The 16,612-nt window shown below is 40.6% G+C and overlaps 1 protein-coding gene across 1 annotated transcript in view; it reads left to right on the top strand.

The window, feature by feature from the left end:
• LOC140715316 (bifunctional 3'-phosphoadenosine 5'-phosphosulfate synthase 2-like) overlaps positions 1 to 16,612 on the top strand; it is an 86,547-nt gene that overhangs the window by 57,667 nt on the left and 12,268 nt on the right. Inside the window, exons 8-9 of the mRNA XM_073027353.1 lie at positions 10,465 to 10,670; positions 12,850 to 12,985. Of these exons, the coding sequence (XP_072883454.1) occupies positions 10,465 to 10,670; positions 12,850 to 12,985 (342 nt within the window). The remainder of the gene's footprint in view (positions 1 to 10,464; positions 10,671 to 12,849; positions 12,986 to 16,612) is intronic.

The raw sequence follows: 16,612 nt of genomic DNA on the forward strand, positions 1-16,612 counted from the left end.
CAGGGTGATGACTTCTTCTCTGTGGAGGTCATGTGCTAAGTGTTTAATCACTCCTTGGGGAAGGTCTGGGACAAGAGCCAGTGGCAGAGTGTCACCTGATGAGGATGAGGCAGTTACCAGGTATGTGGTCTGGGCAGTAGTAGAAACTGCTACTGCAGCTTCCAACTGGGCTGTGGATGCAGCTTGTACTCCGAGAGAGAATGGCTTCTGGCTGGCTAGCTGAGTTCAGTGTGTGAAATAAGACAAGGGAGCCTCACAACCCAATTCAGGCTTTGCTCTTCCCGCACAACTTTTGCTGGGAAAAAAAGATTTTTTTTTTGTATGTGAACTCAGTAATCTTAGCATCAGACAAGTCACAGAAGAATTGCTTCTGGATCTGAGCGTACCCATGTCAAGAAAAACTGTGAGAACCATTGAGAGCAAACTACAGTAGTTAATGAGCAAACAGAACTATGATTAAAAACAAACTGAAGTAGAATGTTGAAAGGACTGTTTGCACACAGATTATTCTTTGCAATTGTAAGAATATGCAGACAAAGATGAGTAACATGCACAATGCTGGAGGAATTCAGCAGGTCAGGCAGCATCTACAGAAATGAATAAATGATCGATGTTTCAGACTGTGACCCTTCTTCAGGACTGGAAAGGAAGGATAACAACAGAATAAAAAGGTGGGGGAGGAGGAAGAGGATAGCTAGAAGGTATAAAGAAAAGGTATAGATAGCTAGATACAAAGATGAGTACATATTTGAAAATAAAACTCTAGAAGGATACAAAGAAAGTAAAAGAAATAGGTTTAGATTACAGCCATTAAACTGAATTGCTGCTACAGTCAAGGATATTAGTGGCTGAATGGGCTCCATTTATCCTATAAATTAAGTTTTAAGTTCAAGTTTAATTGCCATTCAACCACACATGAATACAGCCAAATGAACTGGCATTACTTCCGGGCCAAGGTGCTAAACGCAGTACCAACAGTCATGCATAGCACAAAGCACATACAGCACATGTAAAACAGCAGTAAAATGCAGTCACACAACAACAACAAAAATTAGTGCAAATCCCTGAGACCACGAATACTGAAGCAGTCTGCAGCCGAACACAATCTCGGTTGTCTTCCAATGCCAGCATGGACACTGCACCAGACCACCTCTGGCACCAGCTCCAATGCCTCTGTCCTGCACGGCTACAAATATCCAGCTGGGTCTTGAGATTGTAACAAATACATTTATGAAGGCAATAATACCTTTGCTTGACTCCGTAGAAGCGGCTGTGTCCGAGTGCATCACCATTTTACCAGATTATCAAATGATCTAGCACAGAAACAGGCCTTTCAGCCCACTGAATCTGTTCAGACCATTACAGTTACACTTACCCCATTTTATTTTCCGCACATTTCTATCAGCTCTCCTCAAGGTCTGCCATTCACCTGTATGCCAGGGACAATTTAAGGTGCTCATCTAACCTATCAACTTGCATCCCTTTGGGGAGGAAAAACTGATTGGATGTGCCAAACCCGCACAGTCAAAGGAAGACATGCAGACATCACACAGTAAGCACCTGAGGTGAGGTTTATCGAAGCCAGGTCACTGGAATTGTGAGAGAGCATTTCTACTAGTTGAACCATTGTAGAGTTACCTTGTCTAAAAATTCCTAAGTACTGATCCTCTTTCAGCTACCCCTTCAAGCTTCAGCTTTTCAAATCCAATTTTAGGATAACTTTAATCACTGCTTTCAATTTTCTTGCTTCATCTATGCATCCCATGATGGTTTCACGTGGGTGGTGGAGCTTTGGAAACCAAGGTCTATTTAAATTCATATTTTGGTGGGAGTGACAACTTGTACAACCACTGCATTGATCCAAGACTCCATCTGACTTCTAAGAGAAAACACAGGGAAGCCTGTAGATACGAATGTGGTCTGAGAAAACTAGAATGGTACCCATGAAAGGTTGTCCTCATCTTCACCACATGGGTCATTAGTGATAAGAGTGGATCACCTCCCATTGTAGAACTCACTCAGTTTTTATTCAATGTAGCCAGTAGGAACAATCCATTGTACCCAGCAAGTCTCTGCTGATACTTATACTACACACAAACTACCTGCACTCTCCCTCATCAAACGTTTAACAGTGAAAACATTTACCGGTATTCTTTTTTCACCCTGTGCGTTAATCTATTTTCCCTCCAAATGCTCGGTGCTATTTAGTCTTAAATACTGTTCTTAGAATCAAACTTCACACCCTCTGAGTAGAGAAGTTCATTGGCATTCCCATATTGATAACAAATAGCTCAGTCAAATAAAACTCTGTGCAAATATAAAATGTTGGCATATACAATCAGTGGCCACTATTCATTCAGAAGTACACTTGCATGTTAATACAAATATCTAATCATCCAATCATGTGGCAGCTACTCAATGCATGAAAGCATGCAGACATGATCAAGACGTTCAGTTGTTGTTCAGACCCAACATTAGAATGGGGAAGAAATGTGACGTTGACGGTGGAATGATTGTTGGCGCCAGACCGGGTGGTTTGAGTATCTCAAAAACTGCTGATTACCTGGGATTTTCATGCTCAACAGTTCACAGAAAATGTTGCAGAAAACATAAAGCATCCAGTGAGTATTAGTTCTGAGAGTAAAAATGCCTTGTTAATGAGAGAGGTCAGAGGTCAATGGGCGGACTGGTTCAAGTTGACAGAAAGGTGACAGTAACCTGTTACAACAGCGGTGTGCAGAGGAGCATCTGTGAACACACAACACATTGGACGGGCTATAGCAGCAGATGACCATGAATATACATTCAGTGGCTACTTCATTAGGTACAGAAGGTACTTAATACCCGTATATCCAACAGCAATACAAGCAGTATGTATGGCAGGAATTTTTGAACTGGAGCGTGGAAGGGGCAGTTTACAGACTGAGGTTTTTTTTTAAAAAAGCAGATGATTAAAAATGTAATTGAGGAAAACATTGCCTTGGATGGTACAGAAGAAAGGTGGGAAGGTCAGGAACATAAACTGGGAGCTCTAATGGCAGATAATCTCTGGTGAGACCGCACTTAGAGTATTGTGTTCAATTCTGGTCACCTCATTATAGGAAGGATGTGGAAGCTATGGAGAGGGTGCAGAGGAGATTTACCAGGATGTTGCCTGGTTTGGAGATTAAGTCATATGAAGCAAGGTTAGCAGAGCTGGGACTTTTCTCTTTGGAGTGTAGAACAATGAGAGGGGACTTGATAGAGGTCTACAAGATTATGAGAGGCATAGATAGGGTGGATAGTCAGTACCTGTTTCCCAGGGCACCAGTAGCAAACACCAGAGGGCATATGTACAAAATTAAGGGAGGGAAGTTTAGGGGAGACATCAGGGGTAAGTTTTTTACACAGAGGATTGTGAGTGCCTGGAATGACTTGCCGGGGATGGTGGTGGAGGCTAAAACATTAGGGGTATTTAAGAACCTCTTGGACAGGCACATGGATGAAAGAAAAATAGAGGGTTATGGGGTAGTGTGCGTTTAGTACTTTTTTTTAAGGATTATATGGGTCGGCACAACATGGAGGGCTGAAGGGCCTGTACTGTGCTGTAATGTTCTATGGTTTTATAGTCCATCTAGACTCTTACAGAGAAATGTCAGATCCAACATAGAACATGGAATTTAACCTAATTGTGCAGGATAGTATAGGCATTTACCCCGATGACTGCTGATAATTCCCTTTGTAAATACGACTCCAGGATTTCCAAACAAAAGCAAATGTCCCACACAAAACACACATGAACATCTTGTGCCGGAGTTGCAACTGGTGTAGAGATTTTTTCTTGACAGCATCAGTTCCTAGGGATTAAAATATGTTATGTTGTAGATAATTAATGTTTCTTAATTAGAATGTCTTTAAATGCATTCAATATTTTAAAATGTTTTAAATATTATTTTATATTAATGGTTTTAATAGTCTTCAAATGGTTTTGAATGCTTTGATCGTTCAAACCGAAAGGCAAAGCTCAGCCAGCTTACAGTCATTTTAATTATTTGAGGATGAGGCACATTCTACGCCATCCCACAGTGAATAGTTGTGGACCTCATTAAACAGGAACAAGTTGGCTTTGAATCACAAATTCCAGGTGGGATAACCAGATGAGGTTAATTTGTATTTGTGCAATAGACAGAGGAAAGTCTGAGCAACTCTCCACTTACTGCAAATTCTAGACAATTACGGTACACTTCAGTCGAGCGATGCTCAAAAGGAATAAAACCTTTCTGCTTCTGTAATCTTTATTCCATTTTAAAAGAAAACCTGAAACCCCTTTTGAAACACTGCTGAGATCTTATCCAGTCGCTGTTCTGCACATCATACCAGATGGATCCAGGATAAGGTGTTAGATTCTGGTGGAGGTGGGTTGTGGTGGGTGACTATCAGATTCATCCACTGAGTGCCTGAAGGCAGCAGTCCCATACTATTCCAGACAGGGAGCCATCCAGTCTGGAAGTGTGAGCTTCAGGAACTCCTGTTTGTGCGTGTCAGTTACTGGTAGAGACTTTTCTGGTGGTGGTAGAGATCTTACGTTGCTTTTCAAACTGAGTGTCAATAGCCTTACATACTGTAGTATCTTGACCAAAAGTTATTTCTCAAACAACATGACCATAATGAATGAACTGTCTTTCTGCTGGTCATAGGATTTTTGCAATGTGCTAATTTGGCTGGCCAGTTCAGTTATATTTTAAAAGTTGTATATTATTGGTGAAGCACTTAGGGATGTTCTATGAAAGACGTTGTACAAATCCAACAGTTTTCTACCGTGAACTGGTTTCTTTATGTGGGCAGCTTAGTTTCTGCCAGCTTTTAAACCAGAAATAAACCTTGGTTTCTTTTACTTTTCAAGGAACAGTGAAGGCATTACCATAAATTCTTTATTCAAGAAGAAACATATTTATTTTATTTTCCAAAAGTAAGCAAGAGACTGCATGTTTTGATTTATTCAATTGGAATATGGCCAGCAGTGACAGGGCTGGAAAGGCTGTGAGAGTTTTTCAGTGTTAATTTGCAATTGAGGACTATCCAAGAAACAGAGGCTAAAGAAGGTTGGCGACATAGTATTGGATTGGCATCATAAGTTAGTCACTTTTGGGAAACTTGACTCCCTTCCTTGAAAGACAAAATTGAACGTGATAGTGCATTCAGTGATAATCTAATAATTGTCTCAGTTGGTCAGATTTTGAAGCATTTTGAACTCAGTTTTTTTAAATTGCTCATTAAGAATCAGAATATGAAATCTCTATATTACAACTTCAGGTTCACCGATCCAGCAGAAATCCAAGACATGCAAATTCTTCCATAAGGATTTCTCAGGATAGGAAAGTTAGTTATTGAAATGCAAATGTCTTCCTAAATTATGGAACAGGTATAGCAGCTAGTAATTCAAAAGACATCCAGTCTTCAAAACAAAATTATATACATAAACCTCCCCACTGTAATCAAATGCACACCATTGTCATAGAACACAGGTTAGCAGGTTACAGTGGGAGGCCACTTAAGAAATTAACTTTGGAAACTGACAAGGCAATCTCTTCTATTAACACTTGTAAAGTACTTTATTAAACAATGAAATGTCCATTAAGATTTTCAGGCCATTGAACTAGCCATTGGACGTGGGACATTCTGATTCAGGACAATTGTTGTGACATGGGGAACTTACTTACTGCCCATTATGACGCTGGTGTTTAGGGCGGAAATGAAGCTTCTCCATCTCTGACTGTCCTTGGCCATCTTCTCCAATGTGCTCCAGGTGTAGTTCAGGGTCCTCATTTCTGCCTGAACGGTACGGTGCCAGGTTGTCTTTGTTCTCCTGCATTTCCTCCACCCTTCAGGAAACAGCAATGAAGACACAGGGGGAAAATAATAAGAAAGTGTTCTTGTTAATCGACCCTCATTGAAATTGTTTCTGACTTACTGAAAAATTGGTTTACAGACATGTCTCAGGAATGGAAGCCTTACAAATATCAGGGAGTGTCTGTATTATTTAACATTGCAACCAAGACAATTCACAAACAGAGGCAAGTAACTAATTCAAACACCAGGCAGGAGGAGAAATAACACAAAGCTTGGTTGAACAGATGAATATGGACATTTGCTTTTAAAGATGAAGATGGGAATCCTATAGAGTTCTACATTGCACATTCAGCCAATGGTTGTCTGGAAATGTACAAGGAAAATATACAGAGTATCAACAGAGTTTGATGACTCCTAATTCTGTTTGGACATATTACCATTGAAAAGCCAATAAAATAAATAGAAAGAAAACACAACATTTCAACATTAAGTGTCCATGAAATTTGTTTAAAAGGCCCAAAAGATTTAAAGAAAACTACAGAATGTTGCCAACAAAGAGTAAAAATTCAGACTTCTACGCTGTCTGGAAATGGAGTAAATTATTCCTTTAAATGTGATGTCAGATATTGATTCCATCTGGAAATTGGTGAAGTTATAAGACCATAAGACACGGGAGAAGAATTATTGAGTCGACTCCACCATTCTATCATGGCTGAATTATTGTCCCTCCCAACCACCACCCCCAATGCTTCTGCCTTCTCCCTGTAACCTTTGATGCTCTTACTAATCAAGAACCCATCAACATCTGCTTTAAATGTACCCAAAGGCTTGTCCTCCACAGCCATCTGTGGCAATGAACTTCACAGATTCTCAGCCTCTAGCTAAAGAAATTCTCCTCAGCTCTACTCTAAAGGGATGTCCCTCTACTGATACAGGGAAAGCTCTGATCTTTAAGAAGTCTGAAAGGAAGAATGCTTTATATGCGATTTTAGTTTCAGTCAATGTGCCATGGGACAGATTTAATTTAACAATATATTGAGAAGACACTATAAAAGATTTCATGAAATTGAGATCTAATGAACACTTTTTAGAAAATTCCAGAGTTGCATCAAATATTGTGTCTGAACACTGCACAGATATTAATCTGTACCTCTGACACCTTTGAATGAACTTAAGTAAATGATCCAACTATTGTGATGTTTAATGGTAGTGAAGCTAGCAATGTTTTTGATATATTTGACAACATCTCTCATTTCCACTTGTGCAGTTAAACGTGGAAATCCAGAGGATGATGTTAGAGCTTCAATGCTCCCCCGAGTGCAGTGTTCTAAAACCGATAGACTGCTCCAAAACTCCTGTGATGATGTGAACCTGGAGTTTTTATCCATTTATTTCTCACAAAATACATTAGCGAAGGAACAAAAAGTACATCCAGTTGAAAGAGAATTATTAACAACATGAGAAATGATGATCGCAGCTAAAAATAAAACTTCCCCTGAAAGTAAAACTTCACAATTTTGGAGTATCACTTCTTCGGAAATAAATGAGTGTTGGAGACTCGAATCAAAATTAACCCTCAACCCCATTTTCTTCCGAAAATTAATTTTGAAGCCAAAATTGAAAGGAGTTTATTGTCCTGTACACAAGTGCATGTATTTGCAGGTCAGGTGCAATGAGAAACTAGCTTGCAGCAGCATCACAGACAAATGTCAAGACAAACAAGTGGCAATCTCAAGAAAAACAAAGACAACACAGCTTGCACAAATCTTTTCTAAGAAAGAAGCAATTAGAACAAAATAAAGCCAAGTCCGTTTTAGTGCGAAGTGATCATAGTGTTGCTATTCTGTGGTAGTGATTGGTTGGTTCATGACTACTGAACCAGTTACTGAAGGGAAGTAACTGTTCTTGAACCTGGTAGTGTAGTACTTCAGGCTGATTTATCACCTCCCTGATGGTAGCAATAGAATCAGTGAAACACTAAACACAAAAAGATTGACAAACATCCAGAAGAGAAACTATGCAAATAAAAAAGTAAATAAGTAAGTAAATATTACTGAGAACATGAGTTGTAGAGCCATAGATTGTGGAATCAATTCAGAGTTGAGGTGAGTGAAGTTATCCATGCCGGCTCAGGAGCCTGATGGTTGAAGGGTAATAACTATTCCTGAAGCTGGTGGTGTAGGACCTAATGCTCCTCTACCTCCTACCCGATGGCAGCATGGCCTGAATGTTGGGGGCCCTTGATGATGGAAGCTGCTTTCCTGTGGCAGCACTCCTTATAGATCTGCTCAGTGGTGGGGAGGGCTTTGCCTGTGATGGACTGGGCTGCATCCACCACTTTTTGTAGATCTTTTCACTCCTGCATCTCAACCAGTCCGGATCCTCTCCACTGTGCATCTGTGGAAACTTGTCAAAGTTTTTGATGGCATGCTGAATTCTGCATTGAGAAACCTGAGAAATTCTGTGAGCAAATGTCAGTAAAGCGAGTAGCAGCTATTTTTCCTGTGTCAGTAACAGTAAAATCTGGGCCAGCACGGTATTCCTTCATTGTAATAAAGACATCCTGTGACACAATAGAAGGTTGTGTGGGGAAGAAGAAACTCCAACATAAGGAAAAGAATGATAAACTGGATATAGAACAGTGCTTGTGCAAATGTGCTTTTAATATGCCTCATCTGCAAGAGGGATGAGTTGTCTCCATCTGGAATGCATTACCCCGAAGTACATGGAAACAAACTTGTGTTAAAATGCAACCAGAATAATAGATATTTCAAATCAAGGAACAGATTACGGATACAATCAAATCTAGACTTGTACATTTAAATAAGGACCCAACTTCCCTCTCAACGAGTGCCTTGCTTGCTTGCATTAAAACTAAGTTAACGTATAGTGTGTTTTGCCAGGTAGTGCTTCCTGACAATCTTTGAGCAGGAGACCCTTGGGCCCCAGGCTGTGAAGACCTTGTGGTTTATTTCCCACATGGCTCAGATCAATGTCAAAATGTGTGATACAAAACTGAGAGTGAACTGTAAGTTTGCAATAAAACGAGTGTGAAAGAAAGCAAAAACGTAACTTCCATTCTCAGTGAGTGAAGAATGATTGATGAGGTAGCTGTTCCTTTGGGTCAAACTTCATAGATCTATTGAGAGGGTCAGATTGTGAGAACAGGATACAAAACTTAGGTCTCATTTCCTGGAAAGCAGATAGATAAGCATCGAGCCGATAAATGCACTAACATAGTAAAAGAATCTTGATAGAGTGGACAGACAAATTATTCCCCATGGGGTTGCAGGGGAAGGGCAGTGGGCGAATCGAATGGTTGTCTCCTAATGAACCCTTGCTGGGCACATGTAGAAGCCGCTTTTTCACAGTGTATGTAAAATAAACTTTTTTAAAGAAACATCAAGCTCATGTTCAGTAAATTCAAGTTCAAGTTTATTGTCATGAGTATATCCATTGGCAGAGTATAATTGCCATGAAAGTTAGTTTTTTGCAGCAGCACAGTACATTACAAACATGGCAGATATATATGGTATAAACTTAAATTAACATGGAACAATATAGCACAGGCCATGATGTTGGGTGATAAATGTTTAACCTACTCTAAGATCAATCTAACCCTTCTCTCTTACATAGTCCTCTATTTTTCTATCAGTTATGTGCCTATCTAAGAGTTTCTTAAATACCCCTAATGTATCCGCCTCTACCACAAACCCTAGCAGGGTGTTCTGTGCACCTGCCACACTCTGTGTCTCTATGTAATGAACATTCCCCCCCCTTTCACACACACACGTATTTCCTTCAATTACCTTAAAGTTTTGCCCTCTCACATTAGCCATTTCTGTCCTGAGAAAAAGTCCCATGACTATCCACTCGACCTTACACAACAAAATAAACATAAACACGAGGAAATCTGCAGATGCTGGAAATTCAAACAACAACACACACAAAGTGCTGGTAGAACACAGCAGGCCAGGCAGCATCTATAGGGAGAAGCACTGTCGACGTTTCGGGCCGAGACCCTTCGTCAGGAATATAAACATAAACATAACAGCATTAGTGCGAGTCCAGGGAGGTATTTCAGGTCAGTCAAGAACCCTGGAAAGAAGCTACTTTTGAACCTTGAGGCCTGGGTCTTCAGGCTCCTGTACCTCCTGCCTGATGGCAGCAAATAGAAGAGTTCCTGGTCTGGATGGTGGGGTCTTTGATGGATGTTGAAACAGCACCATTTGTAGATGTCTTCGCTGGTGGGAAGAGCTGTACCCAATATGGAAATGGCTGAGTCCACCTTGCTCTGCAGCCTCTGTGCATTAGAGTTCATATGATGCAGCCAGTCAGGATGCTTTCACTAAAGATTAAGATTCTTATAGTTTGTCAGTGTCTTCAATTGCAAATTAGTACCACAGAAAAATTTCAGCTTTTAGGGTTGAGTTGATAGACTTACCTTAGGAACAAGGAGCAAACGTAAGTGTACAATTGACCAGCCATGATGTAATAAAATTGATGACCAAGTTGAAGAATGGAATTTACTACCTCTATTCAGAATGTTCCTATCTGAATAACGTATTCTGTTGTGTTGATTGTAACAAGCGATGTTTATCCTGTGGAATAATGAATGGGATTTTCTGTCTACAGGTGGAATCATCAACCTGACTATTCCAATCGTCCTGCCCGTTAGCACAGAAGACAAGGATCGCCTAGATGGCAGTTCAGCCTTTGCCCTTGTCTATGCGGGCCGCAGAGTGGCCATACTTCAAAAGCCGGAGTTTTATCAGCATAGGAAAGAGGAGCGTTGTGCCCGGCAGTGGGGAACGACCTGCGAGAAACATCCCTACATTAAAGTACGTAACACTGGTAGCTGTCTGCTTCATTGTAGAAGCGCTTCCACCCAGTCTCTGCCTGATTAATTTGGTAAGGGTTAGCGAGTCGCGAACCAGAACTTCACACTGAGTCCTCTCGGTTCACATTGGTCCTTCATTTCACATTGCCTCAAATTCATACTGACCACTTTGTACACACTGGAGTGATATGAACCTAGCATTCTCTCTGAATGTACATAATTACATATTGGCAATGACCCCTAGATTTACATTGACCTCATATTCATAATAATCGCACTCATCTCCAACTCCACTGATATTTGAATTCAAGTTGTCCAAAACATGACATTATCCTCCTTTCTTCTGCCTTCTCCTCGTAACCTTTGACACCCTCACTAAGCAAGAACCTATCAATTTCCACTTTAAATATACTCAGTGACTTGACCTCCACAACCATCTGTGGCAATGAATTCCAAAGATTCACCACCTTTTGTTTGAAGCAACATTCTTATATTCTGAGGCTGTGCTCTCTGGTCCTAGACTCCCCCGCTCTAGGAAACATTCTTTCCATGTTCACTCTGTCTAGGCCTTTCAATATTCGATAGCTTTCTGTCAGGTCCCCATCCTTCTTCTAAACTCCAGCAAGTACAGGCCCAGAGCCATCAAACATAACTCATAAGTTAACCTAAACAACACACACAAAATACCGGAGGATCTCAGAAGGCCAGGCAGCATCTATGGGAAAGAGTGACAATCAACGTTTCGGGCCGAGACCCTTCAGTGCTTTGCTGAAGGGTCTCGGTCCAAACATCAACTATATTCTTTTCTGTGGATGCTGCCTGACCTGCTGAGTTCCTCCAGCATTTTGTGTGTGTTGCTTGGATTTCCAGCATCTGCAGATTTTCTCTTGTTTGTCACAGTTTAACGTTTTCATTCCCGGGATCGTTCTCATGAACCTCCTCTAGACCATCTCTGATGCCAGCACATCCTTTCTTAGATAAGGTGCTCACAATACGCCAAGTGTGGTATGGCTAATGCCATAAAAACCCTCAGCATTATACCCTTGCTTTTACATTCTATTCCTCTCAAAATGAATGCTAACTTTGCATTTGCCTCCTTACCACTGTCTCAACATTGGCTTAACTTCTTGTTTAGCCTTCCTCATTTTTGTGGTGCTTTATAAATGGTGGTTTTTACCATTGAATGATTTCTCAGTAATTTTCTGGGTATGACCTCCTCAAAGTGGTTGAATTTCACTTCAGGAGTTCTACCCCTACCGGAAGTCCAAGGAGTAAAGGTCCGTCTCTGGGCATTGTTACAAAAAATCAAAAGAAAAATAATAAGGGGTTGAAAATAATTTTCATTTCTTAGAATAATTGCTTACAATTTTTTGGAGATATGGAAAAAGACAAAGGACCTTGAAGTCAATGGCAGGGAGGTGTGGGGAGTAAAGGGGTTGGTTCACGCTCTAAGAATGTTGCTCATCCTGTTCTACCTACACCAATACAAATCAGTAGACCGTTTTTTTTACAAGATCTTATTATTGGAAAGGTCTGACTTCCTCCTTGAGTCTCTTATCAGAGACATACCTGAAATGGAGGGCTCGATAACCTTTGCAGGAAATGTTGTTCTCAATTGCATTAACTTGTAAACTTAATCAGCTCTATCATGGGTAACAGCTTCCGTAGTATCCAAGACATCTTCAAGGAGCCTTAGGGAGGCAGCGTCCATCATTAAGGACCCCCACCACACAGGAGACATGCCTTCTTTACACTCTTACTGCTGGGAAGGAGGTACTAAAGCCTGACGCTCACCGATTCAAGAACAGCTTCTTCCCCTCTGCCATCTGATTCTGAATGGACATTCAACCCATGAACACTAACTCACTGCTTTTTTATTTCTGGTACTTTTGCATTTCTTCTTTTAACTTCACTATTTAACAGACACGTAACTCAGTTTTTTTCTCTATATCTATTTATCATGTATTTCATCATACTGCTGCCATAAAGTTAACAAATTTTAGAATATATGCAGGTGATATTAAATTTGACTCTGATTCTAAATGCATAAAATTCTAGGGTGCAATCACACCCGGAGTCTGGTTTCACACATAAGTACAGAGACTGTAAGCTTCTGCAGGTAGGAATGGGATATTGAAAAACAAAGTCCCTAAATGTTTCTTTCGAAACAACTGTTTCAGATGGTGATGGAAAGTGGAGATTGGCTGGTTGGAGGAGACCTCCAGGTACTGGAAAGAATTCAGTGGAACGATGGTTTGGATCATTATCGGCTAACTCCGCTGGAACTCAGGCAGAAGTTTAAGGATATGAACGCTGGTACAATAATCTGCTTTACTGACTCCTTTAGATTTGTCCATTCTTTAATGTTTTTTAACCATTCCAACTGTCTCTCTTAATGTAAACCTCTATGCCATTCATTTACTAAGTAGTTTTGATAGAAAGATAAGTTAGCTTTATTTATCACATCGAAACATAGAGTGAAGTGTGTCATTTTGCATCAAATAGAATCGGCAAGGATTGTGTTGTGTCGACACACTTCCGGTGCCAACATAGCACGCCCTCAACTCACTAACCATACTTTGGACTGTGGGAGGAAACCCACATGGTCATGGGGAGAACATACAAACTCTTTACAGATTGTGGCTGGAATCGAACCCTGATCTTACAGTTGATGCTGTAAAGCACTGTGCTAGCCACTACGCTACTGTGCCAACTGAACATAATCAGGTACAGAATCAAAGCGTTAGCCAGAAGAACTGATCATACAAAAGCCAGGGCTGGTTCAAGGGGCTGGATGGCTCATTTCTCTTCCTAATGCAGACCCTCTCCCCACCACCTTATTCTGACTCCTTCCCCCTTCCTTCCCAGTCCTGACAAAGGGTCTTGGCCCGAAACGTCGACTATTTATTCATTTCCATAGATGCTGCCTGGCCTGCTGAGCTCCCCCAGCATTCTGTGTGTGTTGTTTAGGACTTATTGATTTGCATGGAGCAAATGTGTGATGTTACTGTTGTGCTCTAAAGGTGCACATACACTGGAAGCAAAGAATAAAGCCTAATGCTTCACGAAGCACAGCAATCCCATAGAAGCATTCTTCAATTTTAACTGCTGGTGCTTTCTGGCAATTAGAAGATATAGGATCTGAAGTAGGCCATTTGGCCCATAGAATCTGCTCTGCCATTCCATCATGGCTGACTTATTATCCCTCTCAACCCTACTCTCCTGCCTCCCCTGCCCCAATAACTTTTGATGCCCTTACTAATCAAGCACCTATCAACCTCTGCTTTAAATATACCCGATAACTTGGCCACCACAATATACTGCGCTATACTAATTCCATATCCCGTGTAATCGGGTACAGGTGAGGGAAGTTTCCAGGGAGAATTACCAATTGACTTTCACCATCAATAATGACAATCGTACTCATCGTCCCTCAGCCGACATCTAATCATTGTTAGCCCAAGTTTGGCAAACAGACATCTGACAGAGTTTAATGGCAGCCACAGTGGTTTAAAACCCGCAGCTCATAGATAGACTGACTCCAGTCATTTCTCTAGTTATCAAAGAAATTCAAGCTATGTTGTGAATCCTTATAGATTTCAGTGTAACCATATTTAAAACTATTTGTTCAGATTGCGGTAAAAAGTTTTAAAATATTGAACACGAGATTCTGCAGATGCTGGAAATCCAAAGCAACACACTCAAAATGCTAGAAGAACTCATCAGGTCAGGCAAAATCAACGGTGGGGAATAATAGTGAATAATTTAAAAAATCATCAGTTTAAATGAATAAACGTTAATTTTTGAATGCAAGTGTTGAAGCGTATAATGAATGCTTTGGCACAGGAAGGATAACTAGACCTTTGTAGAGAAAAGTTGTAAATTTGTGGGGGAAGAGCAGATCAAAGGATCACTTCTGGATTTTTCTGTCATGGATCAAATACAATTCCCTGAGCTAAATTGCCACCTCCATTTTGATTCTATTCAACTGCCTATAACCTAACAGTTTTGTTAGGGCGCAAGACAGCATGTCTTGAATCCTTTGTTCTGTTAAGCCTGGTGTACTTAAGGTGCTTACTGTTCTTTGGGTAACCAAATTGTAGACTGTTCTTTATCTGCTTTCTCTGTATAGCTAAAGAAGACACATGGATTCTCTTCTCTCGTTTTCATAATAACGCTTGGTTGTGAATGTTCTTCACTCAAACTTAACAGAGAAGTTGCTCTCAGACTATTAGTAAAATTGCAACTACAGTGTCATTTGTTGATTTTCTGTTCCAAAGCTCCTTGCAACATTGAGATCTGCCTCAAGCCTTCAGCTTACCTGTGTGAGAGTGCCATAGATTAAAGGAACAATTAATGGTGAAGAAATATAATTAGACAAAAGAAAATATGGTGAAATTGGATAAAAGGGTCTATCAAAACTTTTGATGTAACTTTGCAGTCAAACAGATTGGCTCTTCTATCTCTTTGAAGATATTTTAGTCACATGCCTAAGGGGCGAATTTTACCCTACTTTGCTGATTGCACTGGACTTCACTGGAGATCTGGAGTGTGCCTTGTACTGGGTACATGGTCAAGGTGCTGAGCAGCACATTGAGTCAAATGGCGAGCTGCAGGTGATACCCATGTTGCCCGGATGCTCCTCCCCAGCTCCCCCCCCCCCCCCCCGCCCATCTCCTGTACAACTGATGCTTAAACTGACAATTGTCTCTGACATTTGCAAGTGTTCCCAGTCACTGGGCTCACTGTTCTTTAACCTGGCATAGGGTCACTGCCATTGGGGGTTGGACGTCTCCAGTGGTTTTTCTTTGTTTTATGCACCATTCTCTGTAAATGCTAGGGACTGTTACACGTGAAAATCCCATGAGATCAGAAGTTAATGAGATTCTCTAACCACCTCATCTGACTCCAACAATTGTTCCACAGTTAAAGTCACTTGGATCACATTTCTTCCCCGTTCTGATGTTTGGTCTGAACAACTCAGTCTCTTGACCTGTGCAGATGCTTTAATGCATTGAGTTGCTGCCATTTGATTAATTGATTAGATATTTGCATTAACAAGCAGGTGTACATCCTTAATAAAGTGGCTACTGAATGTATTTCATGAAATTTGTTTGTAGCAGCGTTACAGTGCAATACATAAAATACTACTATTAATTACAATAAGAAATGAATGTTAAAATTTAATTATATAAGTGGTGCAAGATGAAAGCAAAATTAGTGCGGTTGTGTTCATGGGTTGGTTCATCGTCTGCTTGGAAATCTGATGGTGGAGTGTCCTAATACATTGAGCATTTGTTTCAGGCTAGGCTACATCTTCCCTGATGGTAGTAATAAGAAGAAAACATGTCCTGGGTGATGAGGGTCCTTAATGATGGGACCTGTCCTTTTTGAAGCATCACCCTTTGAAGATGCCCTTGATGCTGGGGAGGCAGTGCCCATGATGGAGCTGGCTGAATTTGTAATCCTCTGTAGCTCTTTAATATCCTGTGCAATACCAGACAGTGATGCAGCCAGTTAGAATGCTCGCCAGGTACATTTGTAGAAATTTACTAGAGTCTTTGGTGACGTACCAAATCTAATGAAATATAGCCACTAATGTGCCTTCTTCGTAAACGTTGGGCCCAGGATAGATCTTCAGAGATGTTGAGATGTTGAAACTTCAGTTTCAAGTTCCTGGGTGGAAACGTCTTTGAAAATATATCAGGGTTCTAGGTTCAGAGTAAATTTATTATCAAAGTACATATATATCACCATATACCACCCTGAAATTCATTTTCTTGCGGACATACTCAGTAATAGGATCAATGAAAGACCACACGTAAGAGGGCGGACAAACAACCAATGTACAAAGGACAGTGAAATGTGTAAAATCAAAAGAAAATAAATAAATAAATAGATAAGCAAGCAATAATGATCGAGAACATGAGATGAAGAGTCCTT

The sequence above is a fragment of the Hemitrygon akajei genome, chromosome 23 (genome assembly GCF_048418815.1).
Source record: "Hemitrygon akajei chromosome 23, sHemAka1.3, whole genome shotgun sequence".
Classification (NCBI taxonomy): domain Eukaryota; kingdom Metazoa; phylum Chordata; class Chondrichthyes; order Myliobatiformes; family Dasyatidae; genus Hemitrygon; species Hemitrygon akajei.